At 40.7% G+C, this 28,000-nt stretch overlaps 1 protein-coding gene across 8 annotated transcripts in view; it reads left to right on the forward strand.

Annotated features, from left to right (window-relative positions):
• The window catches only part of zfyve16 (zinc finger FYVE-type containing 16), a 67,985-nt gene that overhangs the window by 27,615 nt on the left and 12,370 nt on the right, over positions 1-28,000 (forward strand). Inside the window, exons 6-13 of one of the 8 annotated variants that reach the window (XM_033018722.1) lie at positions 6,010-6,192; positions 13,957-14,117; positions 14,284-14,524; positions 16,014-16,145; positions 19,468-19,623; positions 20,001-20,225; positions 23,875-23,957; positions 26,683-26,787. In XM_033018722.1, the coding sequence (XP_032874613.1) occupies positions 6,010-6,192; positions 13,957-14,117; positions 14,284-14,524; positions 16,014-16,145; positions 19,468-19,623; positions 20,001-20,225; positions 23,875-23,957; positions 26,683-26,787 (1,286 nt within the window). The remainder of the gene's footprint in view (positions 1-6,009; positions 6,193-13,956; positions 14,118-14,283; positions 14,525-16,013; positions 16,146-19,467; positions 19,624-20,000; positions 20,226-23,874; positions 23,958-26,682; positions 26,788-28,000) is intronic. The other 7 variants (XM_033018724.1, XM_033018725.1, XM_033018723.1 and 4 more) reach the window with 7 other exon arrangements.

A 28,000-nucleotide genomic window follows, 5' to 3' on the forward strand; every position in this document is an offset into this window, starting at 1 on the left:
TGGGACCCCAGTTATTTACAATATATATTAACGATTTAGACGAGGGAATTAAATGTAACATCTCCAAGTTTGCGGAAGACACGGAAACGGCAGGCAGTGACTAGTGGGGTGCCAGAAGGCTCGGTGCTGGGACCCCAGTTATTTACAATATATATTAACAATTTAGACGAGGGAATTAAATTTAACATCTCCAAGTTTGCGGAAATGCTGGGTAGCAGTGTGAGCTGCGGGGAGGATACTATGAGGCTGCAGGGTGATATGGATAGGTGGGGTGAGTGTAAAGAAGCATGATAGATGCAGTATAATGTGGATAAATGTGAGGTTATCCACTTTGGTGGCAAGAACAGGAAGTCAGATTATTATCTGAAAGATGTCAGATTACGAGAAGGGGAGGTGGAACGAAACCTAGGGTGTGCTTGTACATCAGTCACTGAAAGTAAGCATGCACATACAGCAGGTAGTGAAGAAAGCAAATGGCATTTTGGTCTTCATTGCAAGAGCATTTGAGTTTAGGAGCAAGGAGGTCATACTGCAGTTGTACAGGGCCCTGGTGAGACCGCACAAGGAGTATTGTGTGCAATTGTGGTCTCCTAATTTGAGGAAGGACATTTTTGCTACTGAGGGAGTGCAGCATAGGTTCACTGGGTTAAATCTTGGGATGGTGGGACTGACATATGCTGAAAGAATGGGCTTGTATTCACTGAAATTTAGAAGGATGAGAGGGAATTTTATAGGAACATATAACATTCTTAAAGGATTGGACAGGCTAGATGCAGGAAAAATGTTCCCGATGTTGGGGGAGTCCAGAGCCAGGGGTCATAGTTTAAGAATAAGGGGTAGGCCATTTAGGACTGAGACGAGGAATTTATTTTTCACCCAGTTGTGAATCTGGAACTCTCTGCCACAGAAGGCAGTGGAGGCCAATTCCCTGAATGTTTTCAAGAGAAACTTAGATTTATCTCTTAGGGCTAAAGGAATCAAGGGATATGGGGGGAAAAGCAGGAACGGGGTACTGATTTTAGATGATCAGCCATGATCATATTGAATGGCGGAACTGGGTCGAATGGCCTACTCCACCTATTTTTCTAGGTTTCTAATTTCAATTTTTGAGACCAATTTCCCTTCGGGGATGAATAACGTTCTATCGTATCGTATCATTTTATTAATGGTTTTACATAAAATAGAAGAGACAGTGGTTTAACATAGAGCCTGAGGATTATGTGCAGGCAGAAAAGAGTTGGTCTTGGCATCATGCTCGGCACAAACATTGTGGGCTGAAGGGCCTGTTCTTGTGCTGTGCTGGTCATTGTTCTATTTTCTCTAACAATTTTGCTGTTGTACATGTTATTGAAGTTAACTGATTTGCTTTATTTTTTTTCTTCTGTATCATTGTTACATTTTATTATATTGATCAAATTACTTGGTCCAAGTGAGATTGTAGATCATCCGTTCTGTCTGGCAATATTAAATTTACACAATACTATTGAATTACAAATACTAAAAATATGAATGCTGGAAATACTTAACAAGTCTGTGTATTGAAGCCTTGTATTTTTAATGGTGTCGCGTAGTATAGTTCCTTGTTTATTTTCCCTTTGGGCATTGGGAATAGCTGAATTGCTGCATCTTAATCTAGTGAGTGTGACTCATTGGAAGATGATTATAAGGAATATTTTGCAGAAGATCTCTTGTTTTACAGTATTTCATTCCCCAATCCTTCATAATAATTAAAAAATCTAAATATTAAATTGTTCAGTCAAACGTTTCAATGTGGAACTGCTAACCAACAGCCCTTTTGGTTTAAGTTTATTATGGTCATGTGACAATCTTTGTTTTGCATGCTATCCAATCAAATCCGATAATATATATAAATACAATCACAGTGGTGTCATCTGCAAACTTTTCGATGGTGTTCGAGCCAGATTTGGCCACACAGTCGTGAATGCATTGGGAGTATGTAGGGGACTGAACGCATCCTAGAGGGGCACCCATGTTGAATTATTTTGGAGAAGGTGTTGTCAACTATTCTTTAGTGGTCTGGGGTCAGAAAGTCGAGCATCCAGTGGCAGAGGGGGTTGCTGACTCCTAGATCCAGGAGTTTGGAGATGTGGTTGGATGAGATTAAGGTGTTGAGGGCAAACCTTTTGTGCCCAGAACATTATGGATTTCCATATGTGTTTATTGAAATGGGGAAATATGTAATGTCTCAATGATCTATTGTTACAGTGGTGATTGGCTCTGCTGTAATAAGTTATAAATATTTAAATAAGGATTAAAATGGTACCAGATAATTAAAGACTCCTAATTGTCTTTGGTGTAAACTAGCATCTGCAGTTCCTTCCTATAGTTCATCTGCTCCACTGCAAAATCTCCTCAAGGTATGCCTACATTGAAGTTCTCCTCATTCCGATGAGAGTTCTGCAATATCCTCTCTTGCTGCTCACCCTCTGCTTCCTCCTGCTCTCCAGCTCTATGACCACGTTTTAACCTAGACTCTAACACTTTGTCCTTCCTTACCTCTGCGTCTCTGTCTCCTCTGACTCTCAGTCTGAGGAAGGGTCTCGACCCGAAAGGTCACGCGTTCCTTCTATCCAGAGATGCTGCCTGTCCCATTGAGTAACTCCAGCATTTTGTGCCTCTCCCATGAGGTTGGTGGCGCGACTCACGTCGCAGCGGCCTCTGCAGTCCGTCTGTCTTTTTATTATTTTTTGTCTCGTTTGAATATAGTTTTTATTATTTTTTTTTGTGTATATGTGTGGGTATGTGTGTGGGGGGCGGGGGATGGGGGAAACGTTTAAAATCTATCCCCTGCACGGAGAACCCGACCTTTTCTCTGTCGGGTCTCCGTTGTCATTGGGGCCGAGCACCGTGGAGCGGCCTCCAGCAGGAACGACCTGGGGCTCCAGTCGCGGAGCCTGCGGACCTACTCACCATCGCGGAGCTGGCCGAGTTCGGAGCGGGTGGAGCGGTGGTGGCGCGCGGCTGCGACCTGACCCTGGGGATTCGGAGGCTCCAACCGCAGGTCTGGTGGACAGTGACACCGGGAGCCCGCGGGTCCCTGCTGGGAGACCGCTTTTCGGGGCTTCCGCAACGGCGACTTCTCCCGCCCGAGTTGCGGGGTTGAAGAGTACCTGGAGCGGGGCCTTACATCATCGCCCGGCGCGGCTTGGAATGGCTGTGGAACTTTGCTAGCGCATGCCGGGGGCTCCAACGACAAGACCCGGAGCATGGCCTTGCATCACCCGGCAACGGGGGCTTTGACTCTGACATCGGGAGGGGAATGGGGAGTACAGGGGAGAGACAAGTCTTTGCCTTCCATCACAGTGAGGAGGAGATGCGCTGTGATGGATGTTTGTGTAAATTGTGTTGTGTCTTGGTTCTTTCTTGTGTGTATGACTGCAGAAACAACATTTCGTTTGAACCTCAATGGGGTTCAAATGACAAATAAATTGTATTGTATTGTATTGTTGGCAATGTCATTCAAATCAATGGGGTTATTCATGGTGTTCAACCACTAGCTGCTGCCAGAACATTTAATCTTCTACTTCGCTGTTGGACTCCCAGAAATACTCTGAACACCAACATATTGATTGTTTTAAAGCAACCAAGTCTTGTGTATGAGTAATAACCTCATTGATTTGAATGGGATTGGTAACCATGTGTTCATCCATTTTATATTGTATTTAAATGTCACTCATTTTGGAGATGCCAGCTACTATTATAACTTTATGGTATTTATAACAAACAGTTTATAGATCCTTGACTGCAATTTCTCCATTTACAATGATGCCTGTCAGTGCACTTTATGGTGTCGTGGAGTTTGTCATAGAGTTATCAAGCACAGAACCAGGCCCTTAGGTCCAACTTGTCTAAGATGCCTTTTGCAGTATCCTCATTTGCCTGTATTTGGCCCATATCCTTTTGAACATTTCCTATCCACACCCCCATGCAATTCAGGTAACTTCACAAGGAAGTTACCTGGATTGTAAGGCATAAGTTATCAGGAGAGATGTGTAGGAAGGAACTGCCATATTCTTCCTCTCCCCCTCTCTCTCCCTCCCCCCAACTAGCTTCTCGTTTTCACCCATCAAACAGCTAACAATGGCCTATTTCCTTTATTGTAACTTTTTCCTTATCTTTCATTCATTGTTCTTTATCTCTCTACATCATCGTCTTATATTTGTACACATTGTATATGCAAGCAAAGAATCTCTGTGCCTGGTCACATATGACACTAAAGAATTCCTATTCCTATATCTCTCGTTTCCCTTATTCCCTAACCAGTCTGAAGAGGGGTCTCGACACAAAACGTTACCCATTCCTTCTCTCCAGAGATGCAGTCTGTCCCGCTGAGTTACTCCAGCTTTTTGTCTATCTTCAGGTATCAGGAGAGATCTGATAGTTTCTTTCAAATCTCCCTTGTAGAGGTTGAGAGGTGATATGACCGAGGTATATAAAATTATGAGAGACGTAGATATAAAAGGCCAGTTTCTACTTCCAAAGTAAAAGCTGCCTAAAACTAGAGGGCATTGGTTTGAAGGTGAGAGAGATTTAAAAGAGATCAGAGGTAAATGCTTTGTTAGAAAGACTAGTTGGTATCTGGAATTAACTACAGTACGAGGTAGTAGAGGCAGGAACTGTAACAGCATTTAAGAGTGCCTACATTGTTATAATGGGCATATTTCAATGTAATTAGGCTATCTTTTACATTATAAGGAAGTATAAAAGATGTACTGAAACAGTGTACAGTTTCACACTGAAATGTACTTTTATTTATATTTAAATAACTAGCATTTAACCTCGTAATGGGTTAATATTGAAGATATTTAATGTTCGGTCTAACGTAAGAATAACAAGGATTATTTAATTGAAGTATTTATGCAAAATGAAAAAGTCTTTGCAAACGATTCCATCCAGAAAGGTAGAATTACGTGGATTGCTCTGTAGAGTATTGTGCTAGACTTCAGAAAACTAATTTGGTTTTGAGTATATTGTTTAAATGGCTGCCTTTTATACTGATCTGCATCAGATACCTTACAACGGTCAAGTGAACTTAATTTTTTTCTATTTTCTTATCTAACATTTCTAACAGTTACCTGACCCCAACTCAAATGTCATTGAGCTCAATACTCAATGCTCCTTATTACGAGGCAGGGGAAATAATTACCCATCTGTTCAGTGACGGCTATAAGTAGATCAACAAAATTGCAAATGTCGGACGACCATCTATGAAGGAATAGGGGAGGGGATGATATTTTGGTGTCAATTGCTTCTTGCAAACCAAAGCAAAGTGGGTGTTGGGTGAATCCTTCAATGATTGAGCAGCCTATGATCTCTGATTCCCTTGGAACTGTAACCCAGAGTGAAATGCCCTTTTGTGCAAGGAAGAAGAAGAAATAGAAAAAGGACTAACATGACAATCATAAATATGGGTCACCATTTTCCACTCTTTCTTTGAGAAAGAAGTTCAGAAAATTGAATTTTTAGGTTTTTCACCAGTTAAGATTTACTCTACATTTCTTTCATAGTTGTGTGGAGAAAATTGTGCTAAAGGTTTGAATGTGATATATTCAATTTAGTCTTTTATTTGCTTGAGAACACACATGACTACCAAGAATAACACTTGGTTATTATCATATAGTGCACAAAGTAAAGTGAAAATTATATAGTCTAAACATACTAGTTGGGTACTCAAATCTAATTATAAATGTTGCATGCTGTGGCATAAGATGCAGCTCTTATTGATATCAGTCTGATTTTTTTCTTTGACATTGTTCATATATATTTAAATTTTTGCATGAAGTTTATAGTTTGGTTGAGAGATAGGAAGACAATGAGAAACCAAAAGAGTATTGTTCTCCTTTTGGCACAAGTTCGGAATTCTAGACCTGTATGAAAGGCTTGAACTTCAGTCACTGTGAACAATTATTGGAGCATTTTGCTTAATAATTTTGAGAAGAGTTGAGTGGTTTCAGGCCAACTGTTGATAAACTATTTGGTCTTTTGCAGCTCAAGCATTTAAGACAATGATGAGTCCAACTGGTCCAAGCCCTAACCCTAATATTCCATCAGAATATTGTTCCACTGTTCCACCTCTTCAACAAGCTCAGGCATCTGGCACCCTCAACTCCCCTCCCCCCACTGTCATGGTACCTGTTTCGGTACTAAAACACCCAAGAAACGAAAGCACAGGTATTTGTTAATTTGTTTTGGTTTTATTAGATTTTACTTTGTCTAGAAAACAGATATATGAAAATTTGTGTTCTATTAAAAGAAATTCAGGTTTTACTTTCACTGCCATTGGCATAACCATCATTGAGTTCGTTATAAAAAATATTTAGTTTGCCTTGGTGGCAGGGTAATATTTTATTCTCACAGCAATTTGGTACTGAAGCATAGAATTTTTTATTTTTTTTTACTGTCAGCTAAATTATTTCCACAGTCCACTTAACACATTCAGAGTATGTGAATCCATGATTTCGTAACAATCTCGTTCATTGTTCTCATGCCCGCGAGGTTGCATATTGAGCCAGTTGAATGGAATATCATTGGAATTCTTGAAGTCAGGAAAAAATGAATGAAAATTGATTCTATTAATCTGATGTTTCAATCCAGGTGTGAAAGAATAGTTTGCTATCCAATTGCAGCCATCAGTTCTAATGTTTAATGATGGGAAAATCATTGGATATCAGAATCTTCAAGGAAAGATAGTGTGGTGTATCTGGTCAGTGTCTTAAAGCATGGTACTACAAAGGCGAATGTGAATTGTACAAATATTCCTACACTATACCATCAATCAAAACATTTAAATTCTGGACATAACTAATTTATCCATAGAATGCCAAAATGGTTTTTGATGTTCCATAAAAATAATTTAAAATCAGGCATGTTTCCTCTCCCAATTTCTCCCTTCCTAATGAACCTGCCCAGAATATTCTTTACTCTTCAAAGAGCAAATCCTCTCTATCCTGTTGACCAAGAACTGACGTGTAAGTTAGGAGAAGAAAATGTAAGAACTGTTAACATTTTTTATTCCAATTAGATTTTTGGCGGCACGGTGGCACAGCGGTAGAGTTGCTGCCTTGCAGCGCTTACAACGCCAGAGAGACCCGGCTTCCATCCCGACTATTGGAGCGGTCTGTCGGGAGTTTGTAGGTTCTCCCTGTGACCGCGTGGGTTTTCTCCGAGATCTTTGGTTTCCTCCCACACTCCAAAAATGTACAGGTTTGTAGGTTAATTGGCTTGGTATAAATGTTTAAAAAAAATTCCCCTAGTGAGTGTAGGATAGTGTTAATGTGCGAGAATTGCTGGTCAGTGCGGACTCGGTGGGTCGAAGGGCCTGTTTCCGCGCTGTATCTCTAAACTAAGCTAAACCAAACTAGATTTCTTGTGTTGCTACTTAATACAACAATGGTTAGTTCACAAAATTGGTGTGCTGGAAAATTTGTGCATCAGAACTCCATCTTTGAAAGATGAAGTTATTGTTTGGAATTACCTTCAGTCAAATTTGAACATTAAAATATAAAAGCAGAATAAATACATTACACTCAGACTAAATGGTTGTTTTTTAGAGCATTACAAGTTTCCTGCATTCTCTGAGGATAATTTACACACAAGCCTTTGGAAGTTCTGGTAAGGCTTGTGAAACACCTCCAATTTCACCTGAGCAAGACGTCGTGAAGAGATACATTCATCTATAATATTAGAAATTAAAAGAATGTTTGTTTTAATCTACCAACGTGATCACCCCCCCCCCCCCCCCTCCACTTTTCTCTCATCAGCCATCCAGTGAGTTAATGACAACTGCTCTAGTGCTTTAGGCTGACATGTATTAGGGAGGAGGTTAAGTAAGACCCGATGCCAAAAAATCCTATTTACCTCAGCTGGCTTGCTGCAAGATATTGTTGGATATTGTCAAATATTTAACTTACTGTCATGGTCATGCATCGCAGAAAAATGCCCTTTTGCTCACTGAGTCCATGCCAACCATCAAGCATCCATCTAATCTTACTAATCTTGCACTTCTTCCGTCTTATTTTCCCTGTGTTCCCATTTACTCCCCACAGATTCTACCACACATCTACAAAATTACAGTGTACAAATAAAATACCAGCCTACATATCTTTTGGAAGTGGACAAACTAGAAAACAATAAGGAAATCCACATAGTTATAAGGAGAACATGCAAACTTCACACAGACGGCCCCAGAAGTCAGGATTGACATTGCGTTGTGAGGCAGCAGCTCTGCCACAATACTTTATTTTATTGCCAACGTGTTAGTTTTTAATTTACTTTTACTGGTATTATTTGCTCCTGAAAGTATTTTCTATGTTGGTTTATTAATTTTGCATTCATTTAAAGGCAACAGTACTCCAGCACAGTGTCTAGATGAGGCAGAATGTTGCCAGGTTGTTTAGATATAGAACTGTAATCCAGTTCTGAGCCTACTGCAAGAACTTCGAGATTTATTGGATAGTCATCATCTGTTATGAACTTCTGCTGATTTTCTTTTCCACCAATGTGCATCCCAAACCTAAAGACGTGAATTTTCCTGGTTCGGAGATCGCTGGTCGATGCGGACTCGGTGGGCCGAAGGGCCTGTTTCCGTGCTGTATCTCTAAACTAAACTGTTTTGAGATATGATCCTCCATTGTGTTGTTATGCAAAACTTCGATTATAAACTATACAAATAGATGTAGGAGCGATGGTTCAAATCTTTTTTTTTTTAAACCCAAGAGGGAAAAAGAGGGAAATATTTACAGAGAGTATCTAAGTGCAAAATAACTTGACAGACTGTTTAAGAAATCACAATTTTTGCATTGCTATTTTTCTGAGAAAGTGTGGATAATCAGTGCACACAAATTGCGGCTTTAACAGTATTTCACTTCCAGCGTCTGAAGTGCGCTGAAAAACAAATAGCATCTTAGGCATCAGAAATATATGGTAATTTAATAGATATTTTTAAAGGTCTATCTTTAGTCTTGATGCTTGAATCAGTCTGAAGAAGGATCTTAACCTAAGACGACACCTATCCATGCTCTCCAGAGATGTTGCCTGACCTGCTGAGTTACTCCAGCACTGTTTTTTTTGTAAACCAGCATCTGCAGTTCCTTGTGCCTATATCTTGATGCTGTGGATGTTGGCCTGTGAATTTTGTAGATATAGTATTAGTAGTACCTCTTGTCTTGAGATACCTACTATGAGTAACCCATTTCTGACAAGCATACAGGATGGCAGGAATCCTACTGTACAGTGGATAAAGAACTTTTGCACTATGTTTGTGGTCTTCATCTTGAAACATACATTGTTATTCAAATTGCCAAAAGTTGTTTCCGGACACTAAAGACGGTAGTGGATTTTGTCATCAATGTTTGCCTCTTTCTCCCAAGATATAGAATTTAACCTATGTATCCCACGGCCTTGCTATGAATCTTCGCAAGAGCAAGTAGAGAGAGAATAGGCCCCTTGAAAAACTGGAGGGTGGCTCTATTTAAGAAGTGCTGAAAGCGAAAGCATGGGAACTATAGACCACTGAACCTGACATCTGTGGTAGATGTGGTTTCGTACATAGGAAATCCTACAAATCTGAGCTTTTTTGAAGATGTAACCAAATAGTTTCAGGGCAAAGCTGTAGATGTTGTTTATATGGACTTCAGGGCATTTGATAAGGTTGTCGTGGTTGTTTTTCTAACTGTAGGCCTGTGATTAGTGGTGGACCTCTGGGATCGGTGCTGGGCCCACTGCTGTTTGTGGTTTATATCAACGATTTGGATGACAATGTAGAAAACATGATTAGTAATTTTGCAGATGACACTAAAGTTGGTGGTATCGTACATAGTGAAGAAGTTATTAAAAATGACAGCACGATCTTGATCAGTTTGGGCAAGTTGGCAGAGGAATGATGGAGTTGAAAACATAGGTGCAAGGTGTTGCATTTTGGGAAGTCAAACCAGGGCAGATCCTTCAGTGAATGACAGGGCCCTGGAGAGTGTTGTACAGCTGAGGGATCTAGGAGTGTGGGAACATAGACCCTTGAAAGTGGTGGATAGGGTGGTCAGGAAGGCTTTCAGTACATTGTCCTTCGTCAGTCTTGAGTATAGAAGTTGGGATGTTATGTTAAAGTTTGTACAAGACAGGTGAGGCTGCATTTGGAATATTTTGACCGTTTTGGTCACCTTGCTATAGGAAGGGTATTGTTAAGGTGGAAAGACTGCAGAGATGATTTGAGGATGTTACCAGAACCTGGGGAGAGGCTGGGCAGACTAGGGTTTTATTATTTGGAGCACAGGAGGCAGAGGGGTGATCTTATAGAGGTATATGAGATAATGAGGGGAATAGATAGGATGAACGTACAGAATCTTTTCCCTAGGGTAGAGGAATTAAGAACCATAAGTCACAGGTTTAAGGTGAGAGGGGAAAGATTCAATGGGAACATGATAGGCAACTTTTTCACTCAGGATGGTGGGTAAAAGAATGAGCTGCCAGAGGAGATGGTTGAGGCAGCTATTGTATTAGCATTTAATTAAAAAACACTTGTACAGGTACATGGATAGGAAAGGTTCAGTGGGATATGGACTAAATGCAGGCAAATGCAACTAGCGTTGATGGGGCATCTTGGTTGGCATGGACGAGTTAGGCCGAAAGGCACTTTCTGTGCTGTATGACTAAAAGAGAAAGGAAAATAAATCTTCTGGAAAATGCATTAGGTAACATGCTATCCTCATCCAGGAAATCATTTGAGAATCTGTCGTGCACTAATTGACGTTTTCTCTGGTTTGGCTCATAATTATTTGATTAATGAAGTTTTTTTGCATTTTGAAGGACACAAGGTTATGTATTAGTATGTAATTAAGCTGTTGCCATTGAAAGATACATTCACGCATACAGTGAGGCCATTATAATTTTATGCTTGAGTATTTTTATTGCATGTGTAGGAAGGAACTGCAGATGCTGGTTTAAACCAAAGATAGACACAAAATGCTGGAGTAACTCAGCGGGTCAGACAGCATCTCTGGAGAAAAGGAATAAGTGATGTTTCGGTCATAAGATCTTAAGTGATAGGAGCAGAATTAGGCCATTCAGCCCTTCAAGTCTATTCCGCCATTCAATCATGGCTGATCTATGTCTCCCTCCTAACCCAATTCTCCTGCCTTCTCCCCATAACCTCTGACACCCGTCAGTCTGAGGAAGGGTCTCGTCCTGAAACGTCACTTATTCCTTTTCTCCCGAGATGCTATCTGACCCACTGAGTTACTCCAGCTTTTTGTGTCTATCTTCTATTTTTATTGCATTGTATTTATGGATTATATGAATTAATATTTTAAAGTGGTATGGTTATATCAGATGGAAATGTATTTAGACATAGACAGTTTTAAATTTTAAATTAATATAGGGTGATTTCACGAAAGGTCACTGGAGCGTAGATCCGCACCCACGTGACCGCAAAATTTAACTGGGGGACAAGCGTCACTTCCGGTACATGTTAGTGAATGGGAAAACACGCACTTTCACACCCGTTAAAAACATCGAAAACGGCCAGTTTTTGAGCTGCAATTTACTGTACCAGTCGGGGTGACCGTGAGGCACAGCTACCTAAATTTACAGTTAAAAAAAAGATAGAAACTAAGGTAAATTCAAGAGGGAGCTGAAGGTGCAAAAACAGCGGAAGTTGTTAGCGGACATTTGTCGTGGAGATTTAAAGATCCAAAATATCGGGAATTATTGCGTTTGCTCGCTGCATTTCATCAAAAGTAAGGCATTATTGACTTTGTTATCTTTATTCATTTGTTAGATGAAAAGTTTTAAAAGTGAAAAATCCGTCAGTAAAATTGCAAAATCGCCCATGGTTCTCAGGTGGGTTTTAACATGCAAAATGAAAACGCTTCTGAAGCTCCATTTACCATTTAAATAATCGTTCAAAGTTCAGCATCAACTTGCAGAGCTATAGATGCTTGAGCTGCGACCAAATCTGCTTTAATACTCTCTTCTTGTTGCACGTGCATGGCGTTCTTGTGCACATTGTCTATCCTGCTCACAGTGGGTGCCCAATCAGGATTGTTGACATCATTCCATGCTGCAGGCTTGTCTGTTATTAGATGATAAATAAATAAATAAGTAGTTTGGGTGATTGTGGCAGGCTTTAAACAAGAAACATTGAGAAATATATTTTGGCAAATAATAAAATGTCCTGCTTTTGTCCAACTAACAGCTGACAATTATCCCATTCCTTAGCTTGCATCTGAGTAAAATGTATTTCCAAACGCATTGAGAGTTTACGATTATTTAAATGGTAAATGGAGCTTCAGAAGCAGTTTTCATTTTGCATGTTAAAACCCACCTGAGAACAATGGGCGATTTTGCAATTTTACTGAAGGATTTCTAACTTTTAATACTTTTCATCTAACAAATGAATAAAGATAACAAAGCCAATAATGCCTTACTTTTGATGAAATGCAGCGAGCAAACGCGATAATTCCCGATATTTTGGATCTTTAAATCTCCACGGCAAATGTCCGCTAACAACTTCCGCTGTTTTTGCACCTTCAGCTCCCTCTTGAATTTACCTTAGTTTCTATCTTTTTTTTTAACTGTAAATTTAGGTAGCTGTGCCTCACGGTCACCCCGACTGGTACAGTAAATTGCAGCTCAAAAACTGGCCGTTTTCGATGTTTTTAACGGGTGTGAAAGTGCGTGTTTTCCCATTCACTAACATGTACCGGAAGTGACGCTTGTCCCCCAGTTAAATTTTGCGGTCACGTGGGTGCGGATCTACGCTCCAGTGACCTTTCGTGAAATCACCCTATAGAATAGTAGTATTTGCAGAAAAAAAATAGGCCATTAGGCCCAACTAGTTCATGCTCCTATTTGTAGACCTGTCAATGCTTTTCCCATCATTTTTTACCTATTAGTAAAGTAACTAATTTTTCCTCCATTTGAACATTTTCTTTTTTAGTTAGTCCCTCTGATGGTCTGATAGTCCCTTCTTTCTGCACTTGGTAAAGTAATTCATATTGACTTTTTTTTTTGTGCGATTATTTTATATTGATGTTCACTGGTTTTTCTTGGGGGAAACATCCTCCATTCTTTGAGCCCTTTCAAAATGTAAAGCCCCCTTTTAGGTCATCTTCAAGATAAGCAATAAGAACAGTTAATCCTTTCCTTGTAGTGTAGTGTAACTTTGCAATTTGGGCATAATACAAATAATTTTCAGCCCCCTTCAATGGTTTTTCATTAATGTTAACCTGTAATCCTAATGTGGCTTATTAAACCAAGTCTCAAGCAATAAAACCATGGTTCCAAAAATAGTCTGAGGAAGGGCACTGACCCAAAATGTTGTCTCTTCAGAGATGCTGCCTGATCTGCTGAGTTATTTCAGCACTTTGTGTCTTTTTTCTTTTGTAAACCAATATCTGCAGTTCTCAGTTTCTACAATAAAACTATGGCCCCTTAACTGGTAGTGTACTGAAAGAAAATTACATCTAATCAAATGTTTAAGGTGTGCACACAAGTTATTATTGAATGTTTGTTTTGCTTGGCCTATTAATTGTTTTTGGTTTGAGGTCACACTGTGCTGTAGACTAGTCATTTCATCACTCTATACCCATACTTTCACACAGGGTGTTGGGTGTATGGTACAAGCTGCCAGAGAAGGTACTTGAGGCAGATACTGTAACAACATTAGAAATACATCTGGACAGATACAAGGCTGGGAAAGACTTAGGAATAAAGGAATATGGACCAAATATGGGCAGTTGGAAACGAGTACAAATGGGGCATCTTGGTCGGCATGGGCAAGAAGGGTCTGTTAATGCTAAGATTTTTTAAATATTAAAATCTGTTTAAATTATGATTTAAAAAAAATGTAATTGGGGCTATAAAGTAATGATTCACAGATTTATTTGAAATTCTGTGTGATTTGTTTGAATATTTCTTCTTCAAGATTATTTTCTTCTTCAACAGGCACCTATCCCAAAGAGCACAGAAGGGTTTGGTTTGCAGATGGTATTCTGCCAAATGGAGAAGTGGCAGACTCAACAACAATGACAGGAAGTTCACCAGTTGGCGTAGGCCGAGGAATACCAGAAGAAGTTTGTAACATCACTCAAGAAACAAAAATGGTATGTTAATGCCAAGTTAGCTTCTCCTTAAATAGCAAATCTACGTCTTGACGATATATTTTATTCATTCAGACTAAAATAAATTTACATATGCATCTGGAGGATTTTCTAATACAAAGACCTGAATTACTTAAGCTCAATGTCTTTCCTTCCTTCCAATGTCCAGCCTTCAAATAATACAGGAGATAAAGTACTTTCGGATCTTACAAGTCAAGTTGATGCCGTGAAGACAGATTCAGCTATAACACCAGGTCCTGCAAGCGTTCAAGATATCAAGGCTGATATTTCTCGAACAGACTACAGAGCCCTGGCTGCTGTTGGGAAGTCTGTTCCAAAGATTACAAGTCTCATTCCGGATGATGAGCATGGTCTACCTCCCATTGTTGTAGCAACAGGGGAGCAAGAAGGTAATCTTCTATATTACTAAAAGTCTGATCTTGACCGCTTTTGACCCACTGTGCTGCGATTTCCGAGAGAACACCGCCACCTAAGGCCGTCATTTTTGGCCACCTCGCTCATAGCCCACAGTCTGCCTTCCTGGACCAGAGGATTTTCCCCATCGATGAAAAATCAGAGACATATTAATGTTTTTTTAAAATTCGCCATTCTCTCTGCTGCCCCTGCTGGAGGGAGGGGGTGGGACTATAAAACCAGGAAGTGGTGTACCTCACTCAGTCTCTGCAAGATGGAGGTCACGTCTCTCTGAGCTCTGAATAACACTGAACACATGTCTACTCAACTGTGAGTGCCCTTAATGTGGTTTGAAAATGAAAATATGGTTGGTTTGAAGTAAAAAGGCACTGCCTGCAAATGGTTGTTTGGGGGGGTTTGGGTTGAATTAAAAAGGCACTCTCTCTCCCCTCCTCTCTCCCCACCTCCTCCCTCTTTACCCTCTCCTACCCCCCCCCTCTCCTCCCCCCCTCTCCTACCCCCCTATCCTCCCCCCCCTATCCTCCCCCTCCCCCCCTCCCCCCTCTCCCTTCTTTTTCTCCCCCTCCTCCCCTCCATCCCCTCCCTACCCTAAACCCCCCCTTCCCTCCACACCCCCTACCCCATTCCATCCACCCTCCCTGTTCCCCCCCTCTCCCCCCCCCCTCACCTCACCCCCCCTCTCAGCACCCCCTCTCTCTCCCCCTCACTCAGCACCCCCTCTCCCCCTCTCCTCTCCCCCGCTCCTCTCCCCCTCCTCTCCTCCCCCCCTCTCCCCCTCCTCTCCACCTTCCCTCTTCTCCTCCCCTCCACCTCCCTCTCCCTCTTGCCCCTCTCTCTCTGTCTCTGCCTCTCTCTCTGTTTCTGCCCATTCTCTCTCTGCCCTCACTCTCTACCCCACCCCCCCCTCTAGATGTGACTGCGAGTTGGGGGCTATGCGTCAGTAGATAGGGTGGTTATGGGGTAAAATGAGCAAATTAATAATATTAATATAATATCAAGGGGGGTAATTAGCGTGTGTGAGGGGGGGGGATAGTTAGTGTGTGTGTGTGACGCTGCATGCAGTTTTCTTAGGAACACAACAATCATGGTAGAGCTGATCTACCGATAGCTGCTTTTCACTTAAATTATAATGGTCATTTGATTTTTTTTTTTTAAATGATCACTTTCGGGTACGTGACATATTGAGTGAAATGGCAGAATCGCCTTCATCTATTAATTCTCATGTTTATGGATTAAAAGTTTGGAAGGTAGGTCACTTTATCAAGAATTTAAGAGCATAATCTGAAACAGTTGTTTTTTATTGACTTGCACCATGGTCAAAATGTGACGGTGATGTCTTATTTTGTTTCTGGCTTTATTAAAGATGATGATGATGAAGATGGTATTCTAGATTAATAAAATGAACAAATGGACAACGTGTTTTCAATTCACAATAACCTTTTGATTTATTCGTTTTGACTTTATGTGACGGCTCAGTAGTGGTGGAGGAGCATCCGACTCAGACCCAGGCAATGATGCTGCTCAAGGGTGCGGAGCCAAATCCCCTGACCTTTGTGCTGAATGCCAATCTTATCGTTAACGTGAAACTTGTGAATTGTGAGTAGATCTACCAATTAATTATGGAATGTATGCCTTTCCAAAACTGAGATTATGAGATTAATTAATTTTAAATCCTAATATTGAACAGTCATTTACTTCTGTAATTAGCCAAAAATGTAGATCTATAGCCCGAAGTTAACTTTTAAATTTTGCATTATCATGCATGTGTTAATCTAAATTAGACGATCAGTTCACACAGTTCACACACATGGGGTGGAGTAGGTCTTCAGTCTGAAGAAGGGTTTCGGCCCGAAACGTTGCCTATTTCCTTCGCTCCATAGATGCTGCTGCACCCGCTGAGTTTCTCCAACTTTTTTGTGTACATTCACACATATGGGGTTGTTTTAAGTACCCTGTACGTTTACCACAAAGCAATGTACTTGAATAAATAACACTTTCAAGCAACCGAGTTAAAGTGGCTGGTGCTCTGGGGGTCAGTTTTACAATAACAAATCAAGTGTTAATTCTGTGTGAACACCATTTTAGACGTACATCTTCCTGCATAATATTATAGCTGTCCAGTTTTCCAGAGTTTCAGGTCAGTGACCTCTTCTTAGAAGGGGCGGTACGATGGCACAGCAGTAGAGCTGCTGCCTTACAGTGCCAGAGACCTGGGTTCAATCCTGCGTACGGGTGTTGTCTGTATGGCGTTTGTACGTTCTCCCCGTGACCTGTGTAGGTTTTCTCCTGATGCCCTAGTTTCCTCCCACACTTCAAAGATGTACAGGTTTGTAGGTTAATTGGCTTCGGTAATATTGTAAATTGTCCTTAGTGTAAATTTTCCTTAGTAGGATAGTGTTAGTGTGCGGGGATCGCTGGTAGGTGCGGACTTGGTGGCCCAAAGTCCACGCTGTATCTGTTATCTAAACGATAATTGGAAAGATTGGCATGAAATGTTAACGCTGTTTCTCAATTTACAAATGTTGCTAGGTATTTTTACTTCTGCTTAGATGATTATCTTTTAACTGTTATGCTACTGCCCTGGGTTTGGATCCCATTTACTGTAATGAATCCAACATTGACCCTCTGTGCTTCTCTCACCATGATTTGAAGAGTCCATTGAGGCAAATGTGGCTATTTATATATACTTAGAAACTCCAGTTGTACATCCTTGTGTTCCTCTGCATTCCCCATTGGAAAATAAATTGCTGACTGGTGGCAGGGTGGCGAAGCGGTAGAGTTATTGCTTTACAGCGCTAGAGTCCCGGGTTCAATCCTGACTACTGGTGTTTGTCTGTACGGAGTTTGTACATTCTTCCCATGACCTGCATGAGTTTTCTCCAAGATCTTCTGTTTCCTCCCACACTCCAAAGGCGTACACGTTTGTAGTTTAATTGGCTTGGTGCAAATGTAAAATTGTCCCTAGTGTATGTAGGGTAATCTTAATGTGCGGGCATCGCTGGTCAGTGCGGACTCGGTGGGCCAAAGGGCCTGTTTCCGCGCTGTATCTCTAAACTAAACTGCTTTCAATTTCTCCCTACCTTGTCCATCTTTATTTCCTTGGATCAATGCTAATCGTGGTCAGAATGTCTGTTCATTCATCAATTGGACTTGCTTATCTGTGATTTTATTGACAATTAATGATTTGATTTAACATTTGACAATGGAATTAATTTAAAAAATGCGGTGATAATGATCTTTTTCTTCCAGCCTTATGCACAGTGGGTCACATGACCACTTCCAAGTTGTCCTTCTGTGAAATGTTTCCATTGAAAGTTCTTTGCACCCTATTCTGTGATAAAGAATTAAACTCGGATTAGACTGCCCTCAAACCACCTCCCACTAAATCCCAAACCTCTCCCTCTACATAATCTTGTTCATCCACTTTTTATCATTCTGTCAAGGGATCTAGGTACCATGAGCACGATCAGCATTTATTTTCTACTTTATCCCTCTGTCCTGCGCCTTCAGGAATCTACAGACATGCAATCCAAGTTCTCTCCCACCCCCAATGTTCTATTATTTGTTTTGAGTATCTCTTGCCTGGTTTGTTCTCTCCTCTCGTGGTTATCTCTGCCTGAATGTTTGCCTTGACTGTTCTGATTTTTACCTGTGGGGGGAAATGTGAACTGTAGAATGCTATAGTACATGCCATGACATTTGAGTTGTAGTTTCCTCCAGTTAAACACAGAGAAAACCAAATATTTAAATTTGATGCTGTTTGACTTTATTATGCCATAATTTTCCAGATGCCAATAACTTTTTCAAAAATGCAATGAAAGCCAACCTCCTTTTAAAACTTGGCAATTCCTCATGCCTTTCATTTATGAAACTCTCAATAATTTCATCTCTATATAGCTTCAGGTCTTTCACTCAGCAGTACTAGCATTAATCCCAAAAGGCCCCTTGTTTCTTCCAGCTTTTCAGACTGCACTTGACATTTTACTTGTACTTCTTTCCAAGAGCGGAACTCGCTATCAAAACATGGAGGGGAGGGGGGGACACAATTTTTTGGCGGCCATGCGCACACTCACACGCGCGAGGCTTCGCAGGCTCAATCCAGCGCTAAATGCAGCTCAACTCTGCCTGTCTCACTGGGTTAACTGGACTGATGGGATACCAGCACTGCTTCTCCGCGCTGGCCATATTTCCTGCAAGTCCAGGAAGGGCTATAGGCTCACCTGGCGGGACAGGCAGAGTTGACCTGGTTTAGCGCTGCTTCTCTGCGCTGGCTGTGGGCCTGGGGGCACCGCGCCCGTCTGACTACCGACCAAATATCCTACAGCGGAGGATCTTTGCTGCCGACCTCTCTGGCCACCCGTGGGGGCGGGGGCATTCGGGACAGCGCCGGAGACCCGGCCGGGATCGATCCTGGCTGCGGATGAAGTGCAGGTCTGTGCCACGTCTCCCTCCTCCAATCACCGCACTCTATCCTCAGGCCCACGCCCCCCCACCCCCACTCCTCCCTCCTCCAATCATCGCGCTGAATTATGTCCCGCCCCCAATGCCTGCTGACCGACGTCTATCTCGTCCAATCGGAGCCTTCGATCTTCAGTCCCAACCCCACTGTCTCGTGGAAAGCGGAGATTTCACCGGGTTTTAAAATCCGGATTACAAAAGCTTGGTGGGGATGTCCCCCACCTCTCAAAACATGGGGGGGACGTGTCCCCTCTGGCCCCCCCTGGGTTTTCCACCCCTGCTTCTTTCTGTTATCCATTTGGTGGTTCTGAGAGGTTTTATGGCTGGCAATGTTTTCATGTAGCTGATTTTTGAAAGGCGTTAGTGCTGTTAAAGCTATATTTTCAAAAAATGATCAGAAGTTTAACTGTGATTTAATGATTACATCTTGTTTACATCTTTATTTCTGTGATGTATATAGATGCTGCAAATAAATGCTGGTGCTTTGTATCTAATGGATTACATGGTGTAGGCCAGGCAGAAGTTGTTATTTTGTTGTCGTGTTCATCTGAAGAAAATGTAATTCCCAAAGACATCCTGAACTTTTATCTCACACTGTATCAGGATGCATCTAAAGGTAGGTTCAAAGCCCCATTATTTAATGATCAAGATGCAACTTTCACAATCAAATCATTAACAAACAGTTGAATTTTAACCTGATCATATCCTGAATGGTTATTGCTTGTAATCTCTTAAATAAAATTTTGCTTTGTAAATTATATTCAACTCAAACAGCAGGTTATATTACAGAGATTCTGAATAAATCATTAAGTGTGCAGGAGTGAAAGTGGGTCTTAAAAAATATTTCAGTGATATTTCAGAAATAAAGAATTCTAATCTGTTTCAAAATCGTGGTTTAGTATTATTTGATGAACTGATGTGATTCAAATATTTATAATTAAATATTGTTAATCCTTAAAAATACGGGTAATTTTTCTCTCTTGTTTTAAACAGGAAAAACCATTGGCCATTTGGGGATATTTTCCTTCACGGAAAGCTTTCTAGGTAGTAAAGATCATGGAGGTTTCCTGTTTGTTATGCCTACTTTTCAGATGCTAGCAAATTTACTGATTCCAAGCAGTCCATTTTTGTTTGGAATCCTTATTCAGAAACTCGAAGTACCTTGGGCAAAGGTGTTTCCTATTCGACTCATGCTAAGATTGGGAGCAGAATACAATGGTGAGATTTTAACCTGTGCGGCAATCTATTTGATGTAATGACCGATGAATGATTTATATTATTTCTTTGGCTAACTCCACTAGATTGTGCATAATCCTTGTCGATTTGTGAGTCAGAAGGATGTAGAAATGTGATTAATTCACGGGGAAATAAAATTATGAGGTATTTAGGAATAATGAAGAGAACTAAATCTGGTTGGACCATTCAAGATTAGCAAAGCTTGAGCAAAGTGTTGTCTCTTTCAATGTGTCATTAGAAAATAGTTATAATGCCAACAATTAGAAAATACAAACATTTCATTCTTTAAAAATAGGTGTATAGGAGAACACACAGAACATGATCTAGAGAGAGTAATGTCAGTTTTGCGTCAAGTATTCAAAGGCAGCATAAGTGAAAGGATAATTTTCTTCATCTTCATATGGTGTGGTGAGTGGGAGTTTTTAAGGACTTCAAGAAAATGATGGACATTTAGAAAACACATTCCATAGGTGCCATTTATTAAGGTTTCAGCAATGTATTTGTTATGTTACTGAAGAAGTTCTTCAAGGGAAGAAGGCACTGGAATAGGAGAGAATCTTCTGCAAAAGTAGTGTTTGGGACTGTGTGAAACTACATAATGTAACAAGTGGTCATCATGGTATGACAACAGGTATGAATGAACAAAACGCTATGGATTATTTAGGAATGATTTGGAACAAGAAATAGAAATTAATCTGCTGTAACATGCACACATTCTTAAACTTTGCACAGAGATTCAAATAAATGTTTAACCCTTTGTTAGCAAAATATCAAAGAGAAATTGGTCTGGATAATTTGAAGAGAAGTCATGAGTCTAGTGAAAGGAGATGATGTGAAAATTTAATTAAAATAACTCTGGAAAAAATAACAGGACAGTGATTTGCTGATATTGGTTAAAAATAGCAAATCCTACTCGTAGTCTTTTCTGTCCCGTGATCTGTAGCCGGGTAATCCAATTGCTCCAGGTCTGTTCTTGTGGTTGGCAGAAAGTAACAACACCAAAGGTCCTCAGAATACATCAGGGACAGAAGTGCTTGTTAGAGGGAGTGCAGGGAAATCACATTGAGCATTACTTGAGATGTCAGTCAAGTCAGTCGAGTGAAGTTCAGCGACGGGTAGAAAACCACAGTCCCCTGTCACTGATGAGGAGGGAACATGTGCTGTAGAGGGGGATGTAGGTAGTGGTGAGGTTAATCTGCCAGTCAGGGAGAAGAACGGTGGGCTGAGACCGAGAGTTAAATAGCCTAGGGCAAGTGAAAGGAAGGAATGGGAACTGTTTATATCGATTTGGTAAAGGCGCTAGAGAGTCTGAAAGGGACAGTGAAAAACAAGTTGGATAAGATGGGAGAGTTTATTTATCAATATGATGTGGACAGATTTGGTGTTATTGAGAAAAAGAAAGTGTAGGCTCCACAGGTGGTTAGATCTGGACGCGAGAGAGAAATCAAGAGATTAGTGAAGGAGAGGAGACAGTTGAGAAAGTCTACAGTTGGTGAGGGCGAGGGAATTAATGTTTTGCAAGAAGAGTTAAGAAATCGATTAGCAATATTAAGGAGGGCAGAACACCTTAGAAGGAAGAGAAAGAAGAAGGAGCGAATCAGGTCAGCATTTTATAGGGATCCATTTAAATTTATTAAAAGAATGTTTAGTCGGGGAAAAAGTAGAAAGCTCAAAGCTTCAAAGGAAGTGTTAGAGGAATATTTAAAAAGGACATACTCTGATCCAGAAAAGAAAAGGGGATGGGTTTCCCTCCAGATATACCACCCTTAAGAGACATAGAGTATAAGTTAGATGTTTTGCCACCAAATTGGAAAGAAGTGGAAGTCGTAATAGGCGTGCAAAGGCTTCTTCGGCCCCAGGGCCGAATGGAGTCCCTTACCGGGTATATAAAAGTGCACTTGATGTGCTTAGATTCTCATGGAGGCTCTTGCGTATAGTTTGGGAGAAGCAGGTCATACCAAGGGTTTAGCGTATAGCTTTCATTCCCAAGGAGAAAGAGTCTTCAGAGTTAAGTCAGTTTAGGCCTTTCTGCTTCCTAAATGAAGAAGGCAAGAATTTCTTTAGCATAGTGGCACAGAAGCTATTTAGAAAGGAATAGGTTAATAGATACCACACTACAGTGCAGAAAGCAGGAATCTCAGGTTTCACAGGTTGCTTAGAACACATTTGTTTAATATGGCACCAGATTCAGACAGCCAAGTTTGAGAGAATAGATTTGCATGTGGTGTTTTTGTAACTTGCAAATGTGTTTGGATCTGTGCCACCTAGTTTTATTTGCAGTGCTTTTGATTTATTTAGAATTCCAGGATCAATAGTAAACTTAGTGAAAACATATTTCCAAGATGTCCGAATGTGTTTTAGTGCAGCAGACTTTACGACAGCATGGCAGAGACTGGAGATGGGCATTATGGCAGGGTGTACTATTTCCCCATTAGCGTTTACAATGGCGATGGAGCTAGTGATTAGAGTATCACGGTGGGTCGTCGGCAGGGAAAGACGGAAGGACGGACTGCGCCAATCAGGGCCTATATGGATGATATGACCTTGATGATCACAACAGTAGCTTGTACAAGAAGGTTATTAGAGAAGTTAAATGATAATCTTAAATGGGCTAGATTGAAGATTAAGCCTAGTAAATCACAGAGTATTTCTTTGGCAAGAGAAAAGGGAGTAGAGAAAAGGATCTGCGCAGATGAAGAAGAAATTCCGTCTAATGTAGAAACCAGTTAAAAGTTTGGGTTAGTGGTATAACAGGAAGTTGGATGACACTGAACAGGTTCAGCAACTTAGAAAGGATGTTACTGACGGGTTAGAAAAGATGAGGAGTTGGGGCTTCCAGGCAAGTTGAAGTTGTGGTGCTTGCAGTTTGGGCTATTCCCTAGGTTGATGTGGCCATTGACAGTATATGAGGTGTCAATTTCTAAGGTGGAAAGGTTAGAGAGATTGGTTAGTTCATATATTAGGAAATGGTTAGGAGGTGGCTGCAACTTCCTTTATTTAGTAGATATTGGCCGCAGAGGCAGCAATAGCAGGTATTGAGGGTAGTTGTTTTGGGAAACAGAACCAACTGTTGAGCCTTCCCAAGGCCTAACGCAACGAAACACCAATGATAAATGCCCACTTGGTAACCCCAATGATATACTTGCAACTACAAGAGAATTAATATGTAGGTAGCTTTTTTTTTCCAATATGGAGTCATTTATTGTAAGTTAGTGTATTTAGATAATACTTTGGTTTTTGGCATGGTTTTCTTAGTTGAGCGCTTATCCTGGAGATATAGCACAAGTACTTTGTGTTTTAATTGTAATTTAACATCCTATCCAACAAAGATATATTGGTTATAAATATATTGGTTATCTGAATATGAAAATCTCCATGGAAAGTTTTATAGTATTTTACCATGAAACATGTAACCATGATGTCTCATTTGATCACTATGCAATGATTTGATTACCTTTAATCTAATTGCGTTAGGTTGCTACAGGATTGTGGTTTGCATTTAAATCTTTTCTTCTAATTTCAAATACTTGCTAGAAATGGCCGGGAAGCTCTTTAGTTGCTATTTCCGATACATTCATACCAATGTGACAGCCACAAATGGTTATTAATTGCTATGTATTTTCATTGACAGTTTATCCGTGTCCTTTAATGAGTGTTCGATTCCGTAAAGCACTCTTTGGAGAAACGGGTCATACCATCATGAATTTGCTAGCAGTAAGTATTTAGAGTTCATATTCTATTTCTAGCAATTTTGTCCACCTTTCCACCCTATGCACTTGTCATACATAAACATTTTAAAATGAATGCAGGTTCATTCATGATTCTGGTATCAGCAAACTCTGATTATAACATGGAGCAAAATCAGCCCAAGTGAATGCAAGTAACCATGTTATTTACTAAAATGCTGCAAATATTTGTAAGTTTTGTCACAAAGAATGTGAAGAGAAATAAGAGCTTTAATTTAGACATTGATTGAACGGCAGTTGGCTGAACTTAAAGTAGATAAGTCACCCGGACCAGATGAAATGCATCCCAAGATTTTGAGGGAATATAGGAGGAAATTGGAGTACTGACCATAATCGACTCATTGGACACCAAGGCAGTACCAGAGGACTGGAGAGTGATTAAAGTTACTCTTGTGTTCAAAAGACAAAGTAAGGATACGACCAGGAAATGTAGGCCAATTAGTTTAATCTCAGTGGTGAGAGTGATTGGTTAGTTCATATATTAGGAAATGATCTGGGTCAGGATTAATAGACACCTGGAGGAAAATTGATTAATTGAGATGAACTAGTACAGATTTGTTGAGAACTAATGGTGTTTAACCAATTTAGTGTAACTTTGTATTGAGGTGATGGAGTTGATAAGGGAAACTCAATCGAGGTGGTGTATTCGGACATCTGTATTGGGACGACAGATGGCACAATGGGCTAAGTATTCGGCTGGCAACCGGAAGGTAGCCGGTTCGAATCCCGCTTGGAGTGCATACTGTCGTTGTGTCCTTGGGCAAGACACTTCACCCACCTTTGCCTGTGTGTGAATGTGTGTGAGTGATTGGTGGTGGTCGGAGGGGCCGTAGGCGCAGATTGGCAGCCACGCTTCCGTCAGTCTGCCCCAGGGCAGCTGTGGCTACAGAAGTAGCTTACACCACCGAGTGTGACTGAGGAGTGAATGAATAATGCGATGTAAAGCGCCTTGAGTATTAGAAAGGCGCTATATAAATCCCATCCATTATTATTATTATTATCTAAAAGACTTGATTAGGTTGCGCAGAAGAGGCTTGTTTGCAAAATTGAAGCATTTGGCATAAAAGGAATATTAATGGCATGCACACTGAGTTGGTTTGGTAACGAACAACAGAGGTTGTAGTGAATTTTGGGTTGGAGAAAGGTGAACACTGATTTTTCGCTGTGTTTGGATCATGAATTTTAAAAATATATATTTAATGGCTTAACCTTGGGAAACAAGCCACAATTTGTAAATATGCAGATGACAGGAAACGTGGCAGTATTATGCACAGCAAAGAGGATAGTAATATTTAGCAGCAGGATATAAGCAGGTGAAAAGAATGGACAGAAATGTGACCGATTAAATTTAATGCATGGAAAAGTGAGGTGATGCAATTTGATAGAAAGAATGATTGAAGAATAAAGGGGTACAAAATGCTGGAGTAACTCAGCGGGTCAGGCAGTTTCCCTGGAGAACATGGATCGGTGATGTATTCGGCCGAGACCCTTCTTCAGACACATTTTGTGGATTAACCAACATCTGCAGTTCTTTGTTTCTACAATAAAGAATAAAGGATACTCTTCTAAAAGGTGTGCAGCAGTGCAGATTTGATCGATTTAGATGTATTTCAGTTAAAGTTAGGGGAATTGTTCGACAAAAGCCATTACTTTATTTTGTTATCTATATTCATGACCTACACCTGGCATGCAAACCATAATTTGTAAATTTGCAGGTGACCCATACCTGAGGGTCTAGGTGCTTGTTTTGTTAAAGTGGAAGGGCAGTTTAGAAAACATTGAGCAGACAATTAGTTATTGTCATATAGCGTGGATACTGGCCTTTCGGCCCAACTCGTCCATGCTGACCAAGCTCATCCTATCTGCCTGGAATAGTCCATATCCCTCTCAACCTTTCATTTTCATGTACATATCGAAATGAGTTTCAAATATTGTTATTATGCCTGCCTTAACTACTTCCTTTGACAGCTCATATCCTCCACCCTCTGTATGAAAAGGTTGTCCTTCAGGTTCCTATTAAATCATTACCCAATCACCATAAACCTGTTCCCTCTAGTTCTTGATTCCCCAGTAATGGGGGAAAAAGAGAGTCATGCCACTCATGATTTATATACCTCTATAAGGTCACCCCTCAGTGTTCTGCACTCCAAGGAATAAAGTCCTAGACTTCCCAACCTATCCTTATAGCTCAGGCCCTTGAGTCCTGACCACGTCCTCATAAATGTGGAACTTTCCCTGCAGTTTTTCAGCACATTGGCATATTTCCTACAGAAGGGTGACCAAAACTGAACAATATATCCGAAATACAGCCTTGTTAACATCTTGTTCAAAACATAAGATAGCATCCCTACTCCTACTCACTTCCCTGAATGATGAAGACTTGCATGCCAAAGGTTGCTTTGGCACTCTATCTAGCTATGAACCTAGATCCCCCCCCCTGCCCTACAACACTCCCAGGAGCCATTTACTGTGAAGGTATTGGCCTATGTATGACATCAAACTAATCTGAATCGCAAGTGAAATCAAAAATGACTCCAGAATTTCAATTTGCATTTTGGATATTCATTAAGCAATTGAATTTCAGGAGAAACTTACATTGCCGTCATACTAAGTATTTAAGATAAAAAATTATTTTGAATACTTCTCTGTTGAAATGTTGCTGTTCATACTCAGAAGCTTGTCTCTCATTGTAGGATCTTCGAAATTATCAATATACGTTGCCAACAATTGAAGGTCTAGTGCTTCATCTGGAGATGGGGAAAAGTTCAATTAAAATCCCCAAGAGAAGATACAGTGAGGTTAGTAACATAAATTAAACTGATTACCCGATGCTATGAGAGGAAGTGTCTTTGTCAGAGATTCAGCAATGGAAGCATTGTTATGCCCCTGTCCCACTTAGGAAACCTGAACGGAAACCTCTGGAGACTTTGCGTCCCACCCAAGGTTTCCGTGAGGTTCTCGGAGGTTGCAGGTGGATGCCGGAGGTTGCAGGTAGGGAGACTGACAAAAACCTCCGGGAACCGCACGGAAACCTTGGGTGGGGCGCAAAGTCTCCAGAGGTTTCCGTTCAGGGTTCCTAAGTGGGACTGGGGCATTTGTTGAAGGACAAAAGATCTAAACCTGTTTTCCTGGCAAGATCTTGAATGTTGAATACTTAGATAAAGAAATGATGAATTGCATTTTTTGAATTCACTTTGTATTGAAACGCTACATTGACAATTACTTCATACCATATACTAAATATATACTTAAAACAGATTGTTGAAAAACATTCCAATAGATTGATTATTAGAATGATTTGTTCCAAGTTTCTCCCAATAGCTTTGATGTGCTCAGCCTGTTTGATTAAAAGTGTCAATTTGCTTCTATTACGGTTTTATTCTACACTTATTCCTTACTCTTGTGTTTACATATTTCCCCCAAAAAACTGTTGATTAATTTAAAACAATTCTTCCACTTGTAATTTAAAAAAAAATAGTAACTGGTAGCAATAAACAGGTCAGGCAGCATCAATAGAGAGAGGAAACAGAGTTTGTAAGAAAGAAGTACAGCTGCTGGTTTAAATCGAAGGTAGACACAAAATGCTAGAGTAACTCGGCAGCATCCCTTCTCTCCAGAGATGCTGCCTGTCCCGCTGAGTTACTCCAGCATTTTGTGTCTACCTTCAAGGAAACAGATTTAATGGTTTTGGTCAAAAGCCGTTTGTCCAAACTGGGTCGGAGAGATCTTTTAAAATAGGCAGTTGCAGAGGCACGGCAGGAGGGACAGATAGGACAAAGGGAATGTTTGTGACAAAGTGGGATGAGTCATCTGGTTAAACCGAAGATCTCAGAAAAGCCATGCAGGTCACGGGGAGAACATACAAACTCTGTACAGACAGCACCCGTGGTCGAGATTGAACCCGGGTCTCCGGCACGGCAAGCACTGTAAGGCAGCAACTGTACCGCTGCACCACCGTGCCGCCACCTGGAAACACTTTATTTAAACTTTTCCTTTGGTGACACCCAATTT

This window comes from Amblyraja radiata, chromosome 3 (genome assembly GCF_010909765.2).
Source record: "Amblyraja radiata isolate CabotCenter1 chromosome 3, sAmbRad1.1.pri, whole genome shotgun sequence".
Classification (NCBI taxonomy): Eukaryota; Metazoa; Chordata; class Chondrichthyes; order Rajiformes; family Rajidae; genus Amblyraja; species Amblyraja radiata.